The sequence below is a fragment of the Haliaeetus leucocephalus genome, unplaced genomic scaffold (genome assembly GCF_000737465.1).
Source record: "Haliaeetus leucocephalus isolate CR32 unplaced genomic scaffold, Haliaeetus_leucocephalus-4.0 Scaffold240, whole genome shotgun sequence".
Classification (NCBI taxonomy): domain Eukaryota; kingdom Metazoa; phylum Chordata; class Aves; order Accipitriformes; family Accipitridae; genus Haliaeetus; species Haliaeetus leucocephalus.
The window spans coordinates 12180661-12198910 of NW_010972676.1; the positions used below are offsets into that span (position 1 = coordinate 12180661).

The window sequence follows — 18250 nt, forward strand, 5'->3', positions numbered from 1 at the left end:
TTCTCTATGATGACACTGGGAACCAAGAGGTGGTCCTCTGCATGTCATGTTTTCTCTGGTTCAGCTTAACACAGCAAGGGGCCTCCTGGGGTCTCCCAAGCAAGCACTGTGAGTCAGGATACTCCAGATCGCTTCAGGTTCTTTCTGTCTTGACCAAAACCCAAGTCCTGAACCAGTGGCAAGTCCCAGTGTGTGTCCCAGACCTCACGGCACCTGTGGTTTCTGGTTTAGCCCCAACATGAAACCTCCACTAGCAGCAAAGGGAGAGCTTAGAAGACAAAAAGTTTTTTGCGGGTGAAGTGAATAAAAATCACCTCTAAAAGCCAAGAGAAACCAGAAGTCTCTTCTGAATGGCAAGAGCGCCAGAGGAAGTGGTTCATTTCAGGCAGAGGCAAGAAACCACAAGTTGCTATGGAGACCCCTCATTGATAGTCCTGTATGTGTTTATCTCTACAATGAGCTACACAGAGGATGGGAATGTATGCTTCTTCCTCTGTGCTTCAAGTCTTTACCGCTGTCATGAGTGGCTGACATCCCAGGTTTGCTGTTCCAATGTGGCTGAAGATCTCAAACAGCTGCAGAGCTGGCCAGGAGGTGTGCTGTACCAAATGCGAGCTGCATAGTGCTACTGGGAAGTATGCTCAACACTGCTGGGCTGATGGGGCAAGACTTAGCATTTGGAGGAATGTTTGTAGGCAGTGGGATGTGATTTCTCTTAGATAATGTTGACCATCAGGATATTTCCATGTGCCACCTTCCTCCCAAGCGGTGGCCCTGTAGGTTCTGTCTGGTTACCGAGCCCTTGCGAAAAAAAAAAAACGTGCAAGGGATGCTGGCGCGTTAGCAAAGTGTCTGCTCTCCTCTGCCTCATGAGCCCAAGCTAATGGATACTCCTGTTTCTGGCCAGATGATGCATATGACTGACTCGTGGCATGTTGGCACTGTCTGCTGGGTAACATGTTGCTTTGACAACTGGGATGGAGTCAATAGGTGTTACGGGAAAGTTTAGAATTTGAGAAGTACTTCTTGCATGTCTGGCTTTGAACCCGCAGCTGAGGAACTGCCTACTGCCAGAAATGTTATTGGGCAAAGGAGGCCAGTGATGGCAGTGCTCTCACACGCAGCGATAGCCCTGAAAACAGGATGGGAGATTATGCAGGGCAGCTCTCCTCTGCCCTGGGTCAAGGCCTTACTTCTGCTTCCCTAGTGGCACTTTCCCTGCTCCCAAAGGTCTCCAAAGTGTTAAACATGTCAAACGAAGATTAGGAAGCTGTGCTGAAGATCTCTATACCAGCCACAACAGGTCAGAAAAGCTGCTGAGGTCCTGCCTTGCACAGAGAGATGCTGGTCCAGCAGCTCTGCCAGCAGCCAGGGCAGAATGTGGGAGCAGGACGCCTTTTTGCTGCTTCTGCAGGGAGTTCTGCTCATCGGCACCCAGCTCTGCAACAGTGCCACCCAGCGCACCCTGAAATAGGAGTCTTGCTTAGCATTTTAGAAACTTTAAGACCTAGGAAACCCAGGATGGGTTTATCTTTCTAGCTTGGAGACCCCCCCGAACGCCATGGTGCTGTGGAAATAGCAACGGCAGCACCTGTCCTTCTGGCTGGGGTTTTGAAACATGAGTTTTCAGCTTCTCGTGCAACCACAATGCTGAGAAATGTCTTAGAAACAAACCAAAACTGATACCAGCAGGTTTCTCAGCCAGCAGCCTAAGCCCTGGGGATTGGAGAGATGCTACAAATAGCATAAGAATTTGTAAGGGAGCCAGCTCCACCTCCGGGGCCTGATCTGGAGCCAGATACAGTTAATTCATTCTCAGTAGCACTGGAAGGGCCACAGGGATGCTACTGATAACAGTCGTATCATCCTCTCCCCTGGCACTCTTTGAGGAAGGGAGCAGACCTGTGTCTTCACCTCAAAACAGTGATGTGAAATAATACTTTTGCCCTGACAGAAGCTTATCAGGAGGCACAAAGTGACCATGTGCGCAGGTCTCCTGCAGCATGCAGTGCCTTCCCTTGCGGTGTCTCGATAGTGAAGCAGCTCTTCAGAGCACTCGGCAGGGTGTAGGGAGAGGTGTGCCCTGACCTGATGAGCTGTGCTGTGAGCACATCTCCTGCTCCAGGCATGTGGGCAGCAGGACTGGCTGGCAGCATCGGCTTGCTGGTGCAGAAGGCAGCTCCGGGCACAGTGCTTGGCTGAGTCAGTGTTCAGGTGCAGTTATCACACACAGGGTGCAGTGAATGTGCAGTAATTCGCTTCCCTCAGGGCGGTTTAATTTGGTTCCCTGAGGGTGGTTGCCTCACAGCACTTTTTGCCAACAGATCAGTAATGGAGTGGGTCTCTGCCCACCCCTTTGCCTGTGCATGTGCAGTATTGCTTTCTTCTGCCCTTAACAGAGAAGCTGTTTGTGTTTTGGTCCCATAGGTATGGTCAAGGAGGGATTTTTCTGGTCTCTTCTGATAAAGCACATCATTATCAGGCTATCCTTAATGAAGGAACCCCTGCCATCAGGCAGCTTTGAGCCCCAAGGAACTGACCTGGAGAAAGAGTCCGAAGTTTCCTGGCTTTTCAAAAAAATATGTGTATTTTTAAGAGTGAGGGCTCCTAAGGCTCAATCGTACTCCTATGCCATTACCAGCTTTGCAGTTTCATGGCCTTTGCATTATGAAATTGGCCCCAATACCTTGAGTTTTATGGGTTTGCTTTGAAGAGCACATGGTGACATTTGGTCTGCCTCCCAGTTCCTCACTCTTGCCTTCCCCTGTGCCCGCCTGTTCCTAGCCAGCATGGCACAAGGTTGTCCACCACCCGAGCATGGCCCCTTGTATGAAAGCTCTTTCTCGTACAGGACCTGGCAGATGATGTTGTGAAGAGCAGTGAAGCTTCCCACTCTTTGCCAGCACCAGTGCACAGATGGAGCACCTCTGGTCACCTGGAAGTCTAGCAGATCTTCCTTCACTGTGTTTGCCAGGACATCAATAGTGGTAGAAACAGGTAAAATGAAAGAAAGAATTTCTGCTTTGATTGTAGAGAGGGCATTTGGCAGAGTAACCAGGTAAGAGCTGGTCTGTTTTAATGGTATAATGGAAAGACTTCTGCCTAGGACCGAGATCCAGCACTTCTGGTCCTGGCACTGCCACTGGCTCGCTAAGTGTCCTGAACAAATTGCTCTGCCCGCACTGAGCTCCATCACCATCCCAGCCATCTTTGCTATCACCCTGCCCATGCTGGAAAGCGGAAAACCAAAAAGTATGCATTGCAACGCAATACAGTGCTGTTTGACCCATTTTGTGGTTATAACTGATGCCAGAACAGGTGTTATCGCAGGCTGAATTACTTTTTGTGGCAGAATAAAAAAACGTGGTGTCTCCAGTCTTCTGCGTGAAAGCTGCTACAAGTGGTTTATAAAGTCCTCTGAACTTTAATAGCTTCAGGGAGGAAGGTGCCAGGGTTGTGAGGGCAGACATTAACACTGTTATGCTGCTTTTAAATGGGCACCAAGGTTAACCATCACCCCACAGGCACCTTGCCCAGGGACCTTGAACCACAGCTTGGGGGGAAGCTCTACTTCATCTTTTGCTGCATAACTCCAGGGACTCCCTGCCAGAGCGATCGTGCTCCCAGGGGTGCTGGTGGTACCCGTCACCTTGTGGGGTCAAGTGCTGTGGGAGAAGTCATTTTCCTGGTGGGACTTTAACCAGGGTTACCATGACAATCAGTCAGGAGGCTGCCAGCACCGCGTGTCCTTGCATCTCCTTGCTGGTTTCTGCCTTCTCAGGGGTGTTGAAGCATTCAGAGCATAGCAAAGCACCTTCCCTTCCCAACTCTAATGAGTTGCAACTTTTGCTCCAGGGAGCATGACTAACGAGGGAGCCGAAGGGAGAGGGAATGCACCCTGATAAGGCCCCTCAGCTCCATCACCTACTGCAGGGAGGGATGTGGCAGTCCCTGCGTCCCACTGGAGACATCCAGTGGGTGTCTGGAGTATGGCTACAGGGCTTCTCTTCCTATAGAAAGCAGTGCATAAGTGCTTGCACAGGTACTTATCCTGGCAGCCCTCCAGAGAAGAAGATGGGGATAAAGTGCTCCAATACAGCCAAGGTGCACTTTGATAATGGGAAAGTGCCTGCAGAAAATCTGCCTGGGGACTTGGGAAAGGCTTCAAGGTGGCAATGGCCATCTTTAAAGAGGATGAGAGTGCGGTGGCTTGGGTCTGTGGCATGAGGTGGCTTAGAGGAGGTGCGGGGTGGGGTCATCTGGTGGGTCCAGTGGTCTGTCCATCCCAACAAGGGACTCAGCACTGGTGTGGGTATGGTCCTGATGCTTTTGCCAGGAGCTGCTGCCACACCAGCTGCACATGCAGAAAGCACCTCTCCTCCTTGTCTTCCTCACATACCCTCAGCCCCCACACTAAGTCCCAACCTCATCCCCTCCCTGCGCTTACTCTTTTGCTGCACGCTTTTATCGACAAGTAAGTCCCTAAGACTGTATCCCCAAGAGCACATCTGGACCTTCTTTTTGCACCACTGGCACTTTTTCCACCCCCAAGCCACATGTGAGCTGCCTGGTTCCCTCAAGCTTTAGGGACACCTGTACCAGGTGGCCCCTGCCCACCAGCAGCACCACCAGGAGCAGGAGCCCCCAGCTCACTGCGGGCAGGCACGGCACTTAGTACAGCCGGGTCCAGCTCCTGGTGCAGGCAGCTCTCCCTGCCTGCAGGCATGGGCCAGGGGCTGCCTTCCAGCTCTGTGTGTGCATGGGCGCTTACCAACTCAAAATCAGTCCCAGGTTGATCCGTTGCATCCCAAGGAAATTCCTACACTCCTGTACATCTGTCCTGGTGTGAGAAGCTTTTGCTCTATTCCATGGGCAACAACCATTTTGCAAGAATAATTATGTCTGGGAATGCAAGAAATGACATCTCTTGTCAGAAAAATTCAAGATAATTGGATAACACATCCGTTGTCTCACCCCACCCCACAGTGTCTCTTTACACTGAAATACATGCCTGGACAGTATCCCTGGGGTGCAGCACAGATAAAAGCATTTTTAACACTGTCTAAACTAATCGTTCCTAAAATCTCCCAACTTGTTTGAATGAGACTCACTATGAATGATATATCTGTGCTGTTTCAGGCTGTAACTATGTATTGAATCAAGGTCAGGGCATTGACTGCTGAATTATGTTATTTATTTTCTGTATAACATAAACTCCAGCCTAGCTAACACTTAGGCCTGTGTTTCAATGCAAGGCATGCGTACTTGGGCTCAGTGCAGCTATTCATGGGCAAAGCCAAACACATATGCCAGTGTCTTTACACTTTGCAGCCTGTGCGGAGGGATGCAACTTGCTCTTTCAGAAAGGGGTTTCTTAAAATTCTCCTCTGACCTATGGTGTGAGATTGGGGGGCTCAGAGAGGGGGGTTGGAAACGCTGTGCTGGCCAGTGGAGAAGTCCATCAGGGCCCAGGTGCCACCCTCAGGTCTTCCTGGTGCATATATAAAGCATACACAAAACAGCCTTGAGGCTTAGGAATGGGGGATATCTGAGGGTCTGAGGCCACCCTCTAACTCCGTGCATGATTCCTGCACTCCCGGTATCTGATGCAACTTGCTACTTGAAGCCGACTCCGAAGCACTCCTGCAGCAGAAGAGTCCACGTCCCTGCTGAAGGGCTCCTTGCTTGGCTGGCAGGACGGCATAATCTGCAGGAGATTTCTTAATGCAATAGAGTCTGTTCTCTCCTTCCATGAGCAGAGCTGCAGTTACCTGCGCGTTACAAATCTATGTCGCAAGGAAGATGTAGGTTGTATATGGGTCATAGAAACTATAATTGTGTAATGGCATTAATGCATTCCTGAGCTAAGGTGCTGAAATAAGGTTTAGCTGCAAAAAATAGGGCTGTGGGCTTTAAATAGTCTTACTCAGGCGTTGCTTGGACAGAGCTGGCGATGCCATGAACAGATCACTGTGCCTTCTCCGGGAGACCAGAAAGTCCCTTTGCAGAAGGCACTCTTAAGTACATTTAATGACATTTTTTAAAGCATTTAACATATCTTTCAGTGTGCTGGGGGCTGCTGAAGGAGTCCAGAAAAAAGGATCGTGAATCCACGGGGGAATGTGGGAGCCATCCTCCGAGAAGCGGGACGCAGAGCACGGCAGCAAGCGCCGGGGTGCCTGTTTGGGCTCGGCTCGGCGGGGTGCAGACGCACCCGTGCGAGGGGGGAGCAGCAGCCTGAGCAGAGCCCCGGCAGCAGGGCGCTTCCACCTGAGCAGGCACCCACAGAGAGGGGCCCACGGGAGTCTGGTATCAGACCGCGGGATCTGCTCCCGCACCCACTGGAGAAGTCCTGCTCTGCCCCCTTCTGCTGTGCGCTTCCTCGCTCCTCTCGGTGAGAATGAAATCTGGCTGCACGCCTGCCCTGCTCGGTACCTAGCATATGCTGTGATAACCTGGCAGCAAAATGCAACAACAAAAAAATTTTACTTTATTTAGCAGGATAAGGCTGACCCTGGTGGAGGGCATTCCTGGAACATACTGAAAAGCCAGGATTAAGTGCACTGCTTGAACTCTGGTTTTTATGGTGAGCACATCCACAGGGGTCAGATGCCGCCAGGCCAAAGCTCTATCACCGGTCCAGCTCTGCAATGTAGTTCTGTCTGCAGAGGCTTGCCTGCTGTCTCTTTTGTACCTCTTTGTCCTTGGTTTTCTTTGGTCTGTTTTTGTTTTTTGCTTTCAGAAAAGTAGGGATCCCTCTGGCTCCTCTCTCCAGGGACTTGGTCGGGGAGTCCTCCTTGAAGCGCAGCCAGAGCTGCTGCTGGTCCTGCACAAGGGGGTTTGTCCCTTAAATAATAATATCTTTTTTAGTTCTCCAACTTCTTAAATCTCTCTCTTTGGTTTCTTGTGTTTTGAATACATAATTGGATAATTTCCAGGGTGGAGAGCTACTCACTAGTTGTATATACATGAATCACAACATCTTTCATGCACTTGCCTTGGACTGAGTTCCCCAGAGGCCAGTTCATGCTTCCAGAGTCTGTTTACTTCCTTTGGTGCCATAACTGTAATTTGAAATTTTACACCATTTTGCATGAACAGATTTCAAAGCACTTTCTTGCCACTCCTAGAAACAGAGGAAAATTCCCACCTGCCTTCCCTTTCTCTGTCTTATCTCCTGCAAGTTCATTTTTGTTTCTGTATACATGTGGCAACTTGTCTGGCCAGCCCAAACCCCATTTCCTGTAGAGTAGTGAGAAAAACAAGAGAAATGAACTTGCAGGAGAAAAGAGAAAGGAGGGAAGGCACGTCATGAGGCAGGAAGAGCTGTCCATGCAAAAAATGGTGTCTCCGTGGTGGCAGTCTCAGGACCCCCAGGATATCCTACATCCCAGGATATGATGCCCTGACACCCCAGGTCCCACAGAGAGGCTCCAGCACTGGGGCTTCAAAGGCAGCAGGCCTGAAGACAAGATCTGTTCATGCAAAATGGTGCAAAACAGCCATGACAGTGGCAGCTCTCCAGCCCCCATGCATTTAGGTTGCTCAGTCACCATCTGGAGATGAAACCTTCCTCACAGGGACAGGCATGGAGCCCTGGGCTGCTGACTCCCAGGGCTGGAGCTGGTGGTGTTCCATAATCAAAGGGTATGCCCAGAACTTCTGGTCCCTCCAGTGCCTCCGCTGGAGGCTTTTCCTGCTGGTAAGAGCTTGGGCAGCTTCTTGGCTGTCCTAAGTAATGTCAAGGATCTCATCACAGGGTTGAGAGGACAATGTCACTCTGGCTGCTCTCCCATCTCATGGCAGGTGGAAAGCTGCTGGGGGCTTCTCTGCAGCTGCTGAAATCCCAGCTGGGGACACAGCGTGGTAAGACAGCCTTTCCCTGGGGAGCCAGGTCCCCACCAGGCCTGGCCACCTAAAGCTTCTCTGTTACATAGGAGCTGATTTCAGGGTGGCCTGGGGTGTGCAATGGGACAATCTCACTTCTGCACTAAGCCAGGTTGGCTGCAGGTAGAACTTCATGGGTGGTGTGGCACTGCCCTGTCCCAGCCCTCAGCTGGCAGGATTTTATCTGCAGCTCCAACTTATTCTAACAAGGGGGTTTTCTTCGCTGGCAGCGCTCAGTGCCGTTGCCTCCTCTCCCTAGGGCCAGCCGAGCCTCGTCTCAGAAACAGACAACCAAGTAACATGAGACAATCCCGGCCAATGTAGCCCATCCATATGTGCCCTGCACGCAGTGCTGCCTTACACCATGCCCAGCGTGTGCCCAGCGCTGCCTCGTCCCATGCACACCCTGCACGTGCCCTGCACCCCGGGCAGCCTCACCTGCCCACCCCCGGACATGCTGTGTAGCTCGTGCCACCTCACCCACCCCGTGCGTGCTTTGCATCCACTCCTGCGTCCCCACACGTGCACGCTGCCCATGCACTCCATCTGCGCTGCCGTGTCCTCCAACCCCTGCAGCGCTTCGCCCTCCGTGTGCTGTGCACGCACCCTGTACGCCTGCCTTGCAGCTGCCTCATCACCCAGAAATGTGGGGGAGGCTTCATTCTTGCATGAAGTGTTCAGAGCGTGCCTGGTGCCCCCCCGCTTCGCCCTGGTTTCCCCCCAGCTCTCCTCCTTCCTGTCCTCCCACCCCTGCTCCAGCTTCCTGCCCTTTGATGTGCCTCCCCTCCTCTGCTCCAGGGTACGAACTGCTTACCAGGTGGAGATGGCTTCTCCCCACCCCACAATTAGGTGCAATTATAAGGTTACGCTTTTCCCAAACCCTTGCTCTGGTGTGCATTGAAGGTGCACGGGCTCACGAGCGGAGTCCTGCTCCGGGCTAACGGCAGGCGGGACGTGGAGCAGGGCCCTGGTCTGTGTGGGTGAGCAGTCCCAGTGGGCACTGGAGGCGGGATGACAGGAGAGTCCTGGCAGTGCTGGGGATGGGGTGGCTGCTGAACACGGCCTGGCCTGGTGGCCCCGAGCAGGGACTCAGCTGCGGGAGCCCGAGCCTGCTCCATTCCAACACAGGAGTAGCAGATAGATACCTGGATGCTTCCCGCTGTGGTCAGGCAGAGCCCAGAAATGTGCCCCTGGGGAAGGCGCAGCCAGCGCTTGCGTGGAGACAGGTCCCAGCAGCCAGCAGCGAGCTCGGCTGTCAGCTCTCGTCATCTGTGCTTCAAGGCATGCGGTGCCTCAGCACCCATGGGTTGCCCCTTGGAGGAGTGGGGCTCCACGCACTGCCGTCCCTGGGCTTCTGAAGGTGCTGCCTTCGGCTGGAGGTGGGACCCCTGCGTGTCCTACCAAGACAGAGGTTTGCTTCCACTGCTGTTGGTGCTGGCTATGAGGGAGCTGATGGCTACAGCAAAGCCCACCCCACACGTCATCCCCAGTCTCACTGGGGCTTAAGGACTGTCGGCTCCTGGTGGCTCCTGGCTCCTCATCGCCTCCTGGCCATGTCCCAGGTGAACACACGCTCCTGCAGAAGGTTTCGTGGAGCACGGCTGGGTGAACGCCTCGCTGCTCTGGTGTGACCTTAGCTGCAGGGTGCTGGGAGCCAAAACCGCAGTGCCCAGTCACCTGGGCACATCTCCGGCAGGGCCAGCACTGCAGGGCAGCCCTGGGGTGCTGGGCAGTGCCTGGAGGCCAGAGCGAGCACGAGGCCCTCCTGCTGCAGCAGGGCGGAAAGCTTCATCAAAACCTCTCCATTCAAGGGCAAAATGCTGCCACCACAGCAAGGGAGTCCTTGCTCCATCCCATGGGAGAGCGCTCCATGCGCAGATGTGGATATGCACACCGACACAGCTCCCCATGTCCTCACACACACAGGGCAAATGCTCTGCTGTGGCCAAGGCTGGCCATTCTGCAGTGCTTTCTCCTCTGGTTGCTCTGCAGGATGCAGGCAGCCAAGCTCAGGAGAAAAACTGAGCCTGCTGGTCTGCTGGGGGGGTGGGGGGTGGATCTCACCTCTGCAGTGCACTACAGCATGGCAGTGCTCGTACCATTCAGGTCAGGGCGTCTGTCCAGAGGTTTTCTGATTTCTAACCTGTTTGTATCACAAGAGGTGCAGATGAACGTGGGGCTTGCGGAGGGTCTGCAGGACACCTCTGACTTTGACATGGGCAGCCAGAGCAACCCCATCAGGGACATGCACATGGTGGCTGCCAAACCACTGAGGGAGCTGTGTGCAGGCAGGGAGAGCCCCTGCAGGCTCCCCTGCCCCATGCCAAGCGCTGCCGGCAGGGCGGTGGAGTGGCAGCTCTCCCAGTGCTGCTGGGTCTGCGTTGGATGAGCCATGCTGAGCCGTAATGGCCATCGAGGTCCTGGGAGCACCTCGGCTATGGCCATGTTTCAGGACACACCTCAGCAGCAAGGCCCCAGTAAGGGAGAGGACTGAGCTCTTTGTGGCTCTTGGGGTGGCATGTGGGCAGCCAGGGGCTCCAGAGTGTGTGTGCATGTGTGAGTAAAGTACATGGTGCAGCGTGTAAAAACACACCTAGAGAGAAAGTCTCAACAGAGATTAGATTAAAAGAAAATGTAATTAAACACAGAGAGCATCCTGTCTATTACTCAACCTTTCTTGCATAACTCTCGGGACTCGCTGCCTTCACAGATGGCTGCTCTGCTGTCAAAGTCATTTGCTGGGCACCTGTTGGAAAAACTGCCAGGTCAGCACAGAACTAATTGCACCAGCATCTTTCCTAGTAGTGAGATTTAAAAATCTAGAGGAAAAACTGCTGAGAGGTCTTGCAGCTCCCCAGGTGAGCCTGCAATACCTCCCGCTACTTAATTCTCCCCATGTACTCCTGTGAGTGACTGTGATGGGGACCACAACGTTGCGGTGGCCCAGAAGGTCTCCAGGGCTCAAGTGGCCCCTGGCAGTGGAGGTTGCACGTCCCCCCTGGGAGCATGGTGATGGCTGCTGCTGGGCCAGAGGGAGCAGGACAGGAGCCGCTGCCGTCCCCAGCCCCTCTCAAAGGCTGCGGCAGTTCTCCCCTTCCCCTGCTGTTTGCACCCAGGTCTGAGGCTCTTGTGAGCAGCCAAATGGCAGAGAGCTCCACAGCTGCAGAGCGATACCCAGACACGTAGGGTGCCTTTGTTTGCCTGGGTGAGCAGCCAAGTTGCAGCCCATCTCCAGCTTCGTACCAGCTGCAGATCGAAGGCAGCTGACTGGCCTGCCAAAAAAACAAAACACGTCGAGGACCAGGGAGTGGTTTGTGCTAGTGCTGAATAATGATGATCCCAGCACGCTTATAAAACGACGAGGCAGAGAGCTCACCACAGAGCTGTTTCTTGCAGCCCTGGTCCTCTGCAGAGCATCACTCCGCCTTATCAGCCAAGGTACGTTTCTGAATTAAGAGATTCAAAATGGGACCTGTGTTTGTGTCCGCCGTGGGGCCCATGCCCTGCGGCTGGAGACAGACTAGGCTTTTCTTTTAAACTTGGGGAAAATGCTACTGCTGCTCCTGTGGAGGAGTTTCTGGCCAGGGAAGCAGAGTAGCCCCATGCTGCAGGGTCTGTAGGTGCCAACCTGCCCCAAGCAAACCTCAAAGCACATGGGCAGCATCCTGGCTCCAGGGGCTGCTTGGGGGTGAGCAGCACAGCTCCTGCCTCTGCTCCACAGGAAAGCATGTCCTTTCCCTCCTCGCAGCATGCTTTTGGGGGTTGGTTCATGTTTTATTTGGTGCTGATTTGAGTCTCGACCAACTTGCCCACCCTGCAGTGCTGTGTACATCCTGGCACACTCACAGAGGCAGCTGTACTGTCCCTCCACTGCCTTGCAGGGCCAGGCAGCCCTGGCACACATGGGGATGTCCCTCTCACCATGCAGGCTCTTGCATGTGTACACTGCTTGCTTCCATGTCCCAGGGCCTCGGCTCTGTCCCGGCCCTGGAGTATGTTCCTTGTGCTCCAGCATTTTATAGCAAACATCTCTGCATTTCTCCTTACCTCAGCTTTGGACAGATGATGATGCTCCTGCGTGTCCTTGGGGGTTTATCACCCCTGCATCTTGCTAGGTGTCAGGTGTGGGTGATGGGTAGAAGTGCTCTCACCAGGCATTGCCTTGCTTCCCGCAGAGCTGCTGGGCACAGCTTGAGCACAGCTGAGGCCATTTTGGGCTGGGGACTTATTTGGCACAGTGGCTTTGTGCTCTTCTCATGATCCTTTTCTCCTTGCCGTGTCCCCGAGGTGCCCTGCTGCAGCTGTCCTGTCCTTGCTGTATTTCACACAAAGTTCTGCTCCAGGGATGCCCCAGCTCAGCTATTTTCCTCCTCCCCAGGTCCATCTCCTGCCTGCATCCCAGCGCAGCCATGCTGGGCACAGCAGTGCGGCTCTCGGTCCTGCTCGGCTTCCTCGGCTTTGGGAAAGGCCAGATGTTTCACATGGGACCATGCCCAGATCCACCAGTCCAAGAAAACTTCGATATCAACAAGGTGTGAAAAGCTTTCTAAAAATCTCACGGCAGGTAGCGAGTTAAGCTAAGGGGGCATGGGACCGATGGCAAACTGCCTGGGTGCATGGCGGGGGTGGGGGGACTGGCAGATCTGGTCTCAACGCCTTGTGCCAGAGCTGCCAGCACGGGTCTGCAACCCCGCTAGCCCCCTGCAGCCTCCTGTGCCATGGAGGTGGATGCCTGAACGAACCGAGCAGTCAAAACGGTGCCAGCAAACACGCCATGCTGCTCTGCCTCAGCCCTCTTGTGCTAAAAATGTCTCTCTGGACTTTCTTCTATCAGTATTTGGGGAAATGGTACGAGATAGAGAAGCTGCCATCAAGTTTCGAGAAAGGAAGCTGCATCCAGGCAAATTACTCGTTGAGGGAGAACGGGAAGTTCAAGGTGATCAACAAGGAGATGCTGTAAGTGTTTGTGTTCAGGCTGTGTCCTTGCCGCAGGGGTGGCACTCCTGTCACCTCTCTTGCCATCCTGGGTGGTCAGTTTTTTCCAAATTGCCTGTTTCTGGATCTGGGGGTGCTGGGGAAGCCACCATGTGGTTGCAGTAGCTCTGCTGGGGTAATGGGCTTTGCTGTGGTTTCGGCAGAGATGTGGGTCTCTGGTTTCCGCTGGTGCTTCCCTGGGGCTCACCAGGTGTCTGTCTCATTGTCCAAGGTGAGTAGTGAGAAAATAGATCAAATGCACATGGTGACTCCACTGTGAAATAGCCTGGGTTTCTCCCCTGACTGGTTTGTGATCCCCAGTGATGGCTGAGAAGCCAGATGCCCCAGGTCCTGTCCAGGGAGGGTCACAGGGCTGGTTATGGGATGGCAGCCACCAGCTTGTGCCCCAGTGTGCTGAGAGGTGCCCGTGCTTTGTGGTCCTCTCTGCTTCGGAGTAAAGGGACGCAATGCAAAGGGTCAGGGAAGGTAAAGCACGTGGGTCATTTTTACTTAAGCAAATGTTTGTCAGCCTTTTTCTGGAGCATTCACCTTGCACTGGTAGTAACTGCTGTGTAAGGGGATCAGCAACCATTGCCAGTTTAAATCAGTGAGCAAAGTGAATGCACTGATTGTTCCCTTTATTGTACTTGGTAGTTGGCAATTATGCCAAGCCCTCCTGGCTTTTCGCATGGACAGATGCAGATATTAATTCATCTGTTTCCATCACCAGCCCCGGCTGTTGTGGGGTGCTGCTGTGAGTGGCTGAATGAATAAGAGGGATCGAGCGGCGAACGCAGCGCTGTCCCCTGCGCTCCCTGGCATGGCATGGGGACTTTGTTCTGGCTCACAATAACAACAACGTAGCAACACATCCGTCGTGTCCGGCAGAGAGCAGCGTCCATGCCGCTTGCTGACTGTGCAGCACTGTCTCTGCAGCTCCACTGCTAGGGCAGCGCCTGGCAAACAGCTGGCCATTTATTTGCACCTGCATTAATCTGCAGAGATTAATCTGACAGCTGGTGTCACCATTTCAGCAGCTCAGGACCCTGAAATGTCAGGAATGTTTTGGGTCAGGTGTGCACTGTGCACGGCTCCAGCATCAGCCCCTTGACCTCTCTCTGCTGCTGGCTGCATTAGCTTCTGCCTCCTTGGGTGTTCCTGTTTCACAGGGAAGCATGAAACTTTCCTGCCCCACAGGCAGCGTCCAGGTCTTGAGGCATCTGGGGAAAAATGCAATTATAAGACAGGTAGCCCGAGTCGTAGGGCTTGCTGCCAGCACGGCAGTGCTCTGAACCAGCAGCGAAACAAACCCTGGCTCACCAAGCAGCAACAGGTAATTTGTGTGTGGAGGAATGTGCCGTGACCTGGAAAAAATGCAGGTGATTAAACAGATGTGAACACAGGCCTTCCACAACTAGCAGAAGTTGAGCTGTTCCCTGGCACATCCAAGATCAGTGCTGGGATCCTCCTGCCCTGTGCAGAGGGGTCTTGCTCTCCCTATTCTCTGTCACTGTCCCCCTGGCACCGAAGTACACCCTGCTGGCAGGGGCACTTGGAGAGAGGCACCCTGGGGGGCTGGGGTCGTTTAACCTGGGAGAGCACTTGCCCCGCTGCGCCTGGCTCAGGACCTGGTGTGCCCTGGGTGCTGCTGAAACCGTCCCCAGGGGCAAGCTGTCCCTCTGGGGATGCTGTGGTTAGCTGGTACATGTTACGGCCACCTCTTGGCAGGTGGATGTGTCAGGAAGGATGATTTATTGGAAGGAAAAAAAAAAAAAAGATTTCAAATTCACCTGATTTTATTTCTTGCCTTCTCGTTCTCCCCTTAGTTCCAGTGGAAAAGTCAATGAAGTTGAAGGAGAAATGATGCACATGGATGTGAAGGAGCCGGCCAAGCTGGGCGTCCGCTTTAACTGGTGTAAGTGTGTGGCTGGGAGGCTCGCAGCCTCCACCGGCTCCCTGGTTCCCACTGGCCTCAGCAGCGCGGGAGGGCAGCGCCTGCATGAAGCAGGCACCCCTGCCATGTCATCAGGGGTGCAAAACTAGCAAAGTGAGAGGCAAAGCTGCCCCGGTGACTTCAGCGCAGCATGATGGGGCAATGGCAAAACATTAGGACAGATGTTGTGACCAGCAGGCAGTGGTTTGGTGATATTTATACATCATTTACAGCAACAGCCCCCGCAGTGGTGGAGCATTCTTCACCAACTGATCTTAAAGCGAGAGAAAGATCAGCAGCATTTCCATCCCTCCAGGTCATTTCATAGATGGGGACAGGGAGGTAGGAGAGGCAGCCCCACAGCCGCTGCAAGGGCCAGGAGTAGGCTTGTTTTCTGAACACAGCAGTAGAGCTACCAGTCCACCCTGCCTCGGCTTACAAGCACCTTTTAATAACCTTTAATAATGTGTTTTTATTTGCGTTTTCTTCCCTTGTCAATGTAACACACAACAGGGGCCTGCCGAGGTGCAGTGCATTTTACTTAAGTTGCAGAGCACTTTCCTCTGTCCGCAGCAACACTTGGAAAGTGAGCAGAAGTCTCCTCTTGGCTCCCTTTTTATTCTGCTCCCTCACACCTTTTCCTTGGCTGTTTCATAGCACTCACACAGAGGAGTTATTTGGAGAAATGGGTGGAGCAGAGGTACTTGCAAAGGACACTTATTGTTCATGAGCACAGCCAGACTTAATTATGTGCTGCTAAGGCATCACCTGCGGCCATTTTGCCTGCAGACTGTGCAACCCCCGTCATCCTCACTGGACACGAGCCCCAGAGAACAGCACCCAGCATTCCTGAGTGCATCAGAAATAAATCCCAGGGCACTTATGCCTGCCCGCTGGACCCACCTCTGCTTTCTGCCTGACAGTTTGAAGCTGGAGTGGCTCTCCCTCATCAGAGCAGATGCTCTGGGCATAGCAGCCTGATGGAGAACAGAATTTGACTCACGTGGCTGGTGCTGGTGGGATGGGCTGAGCCATACCGATTCCCACCGCCCGGGCTCCCGCTGGCTGTGTGGGGCAGTGGGTGGTGGGGAGGGAGGTGGTGGTTCAGGCTCCTCAGATCACCGGTGTCAGCTCCCAGCCCTAGGGCTCCTTCCTGCCAGCAAGCACCCTCACACGGGTGTGAGCTGGGCTGGTTGTCTGTGGCCCATCCGAGCTGTTCAGGTCATAGTCTTAACTTCCCAGCAAGACCTCTGTGGCTTTCTCGAGTCCCTCTGGGCAGAACAAGGAGACCTGATAGGCTTTTATAAATTACAGCTCCCTGTACTGACCACAATTATGTGGCTCAGGAGCAGCAAAAGTGGGAACAGCACCAGGAGCTGTGGCTCTAGTGCTGCAGAGCAGTCCAGAGTTGGTTACCCATGGCATTCACTGTGCCCTTCTATCTCCTAGTCATGCCTTCTGCCCCTTACTGGGTCATCTCCACCGACTATGAAAACTATTCACTGGTTTACTCCTGCACCAACATCCTCTGGCTCTTCCATGTTGACTATGCCTGGATTATGTCAAGATCTCCCGACATGCACCCAGAAACCGTGGAGCACCTGAAGAGCATTCTCCAGTCCTACAAGATTGACACCGAGAAAATGATGCCCACGGATCAAGTTAACTGCCCTCCTGAGATGTAACTCCCGGCACACAGCGACACAGCGCCAGGCCAGCGATGAACTTTGTTGCTTTCTTTATTATCCATTAGAATTTCTCTATGTAATAGAGAAATGTAATAATCCTTTCGCTAACAGTAGTTTGCCAGCCCTGAGTTACTCCTTGCTGTCGTTCCCTCTATCGCTCTCCCCGCTTTTTTGTCTCGCCCTGACTTTCGCAGTGTAACTGACTGATTCAAAGCTAATGGGTGAAGAAGAGAAACCGTGAAGTGCAGATGCCCATGGACCAATGTAACTGCCCTCCCGAGACGTAACTCATGGCATGCAGTGACACAGCGCCAGGCCAGGTCTGCTGTTGCTGTGAGTCCTCCAGTATGTGGATGGGAAAGGGTATGAGATGTCATGTGCAAGTATTAGTCCTGGGGAAAAACCTTTCATCACACAGCTCCAGGTTTGTTTCCCATTTTAGTCTTGATGCTTCTGGGCCTGCTAGGAGTCTACGGTGTCTGAGCTACATTGCGGGCACTGCCTTCCCAATGGCAATGCCCAGACACGGTGGGTCGGTCCTACAGCCTGGGAACTGAGACTGGGGGTCTTGAATGTTTTCTGGTGCAGAATGTTGCTGCCAAGTCAGAGGACCTCCTCGCTAGAAACCAGATCTGGCCCTTCGTATTTAAAGTCTAAAAATGTCCAGAAATTCAGCATCCCTCCACCCCCAGTGTCTGTATGTGTCCTGTCTTGCCTCTAGTGAGGCTAGTCCTGCACTCCCAAGGGGTCAGCTCTGAGAGTACCCATAAGCAGACAGAAGGAGACAGGGCTGCTCCCTTGCCCTCTCCTCTGGAGGCTTTTCCCTGAACACCGAGAGACGGCAGGCTCTGCCTGACATCCTGCTCACCGCTTTTGTACGTGCCAAGTGCCTGCTGGCATTGCATCTGCCCAGGCAGGTGTTCACCAGGCACCGCGACAACTCTGCTTGAATAGCATTGATGCAACTCATTAAAAATTAAATCAAAGTATCTTGCTTTGTGGGAGCTTTTGTACCTTCCCAGCTGCATGACCCTTTCGAGCAGGCCAGGGGCTTGGCGTGTGGGGTCTGCCTCTCCTCTGAGGCCAGGGCAGCGCCAGAGTGGGAGCGCAATGCAACATAAGCAACCACGTCTGAAGTTAAATGGTTTGCTCCAGGAGCCTGAAGGTCTTTCCAGCTCCCTGGGGTCCGATGTGTGGGTTTCCCCCATCGCCAGAGCCATGCCAGCAAACCCTTGTCATGGCTTTGGCTGGCAGCGACCCCCATCTCCTGCTGCTTTCACTGACGTGAAGAAATAATGATGCGGGCATAGCATACTGTAAAACTGCAGGACGTGTTCTACACCTGCTGTGGTGGGACCTCGATTGGGGTGTGTGTGCAGCAAAGCGCTTTCTTGCCCTGGGAGGGCTGCAGGAGCTGGGCAGGGAGCCAGCATTTCACTGATCTTGACCAGTCGGAGGAGGCTGAGATGGGAGGGAGGCCTTGCAGGGATCAGAAAGAACCGCCACGTTCAAGTTCGAAACCCTAATGCCACAGTTGCTGCGACGCAGCATCTCACACCCCACCCGCATATCCTCAGGCTGTAAGGATGACGGAGGACGCGCCAGGATGCTGCCAGCTGCGCGCCGGCTCCCGGGTGTGTCAGGTTTTGGGGGTAGGTCGTTTCGCCGCTGCTCCACCAGATTCCCGTCTTCCTCCTCGTGCGGGCGGCCCTGCTGTAGCCCCGAGCCCCCCCGCAGCCGCGCGGCCAGCCCACGTGACAACCTCGGT

At 53.7% G+C, this 18250-nt stretch overlaps 1 protein-coding gene across 2 annotated transcripts; it reads left to right on the top strand.

The window, feature by feature from the left end:
* Positions 1 to 11253: 11253 nt before the first annotated feature.
* On the top strand, positions 11254 to 17985 carry APOD (apolipoprotein D). Of its 2 annotated transcripts, none has more exons than XM_010568371.1 (5): positions 11254 to 11325; positions 12266 to 12419; positions 12722 to 12843; positions 14688 to 14776; positions 16244 to 17985. In XM_010568371.1, the coding sequence occupies exons 2-5, from the start codon at positions 12297 to 12299 to the stop codon at positions 16477 to 16479; spliced, it is 570 nt and encodes a 189-aa protein (XP_010566673.1). In that variant the 5' UTR covers positions 11254 to 11325; positions 12266 to 12296; the 3' UTR covers positions 16480 to 17985. The 2 variants fall into 2 exon arrangements, with proteins under 2 accessions (XP_010566673.1, XP_010566674.1); XM_010568372.1 differs by lacking the exon at positions 11254 to 11325 and adding an exon at positions 11950 to 11965 and having other exon boundaries at positions 12313 to 12419; positions 16244 to 16482.
* Positions 17986 to 18250: the final 265 nt, after the last annotated feature.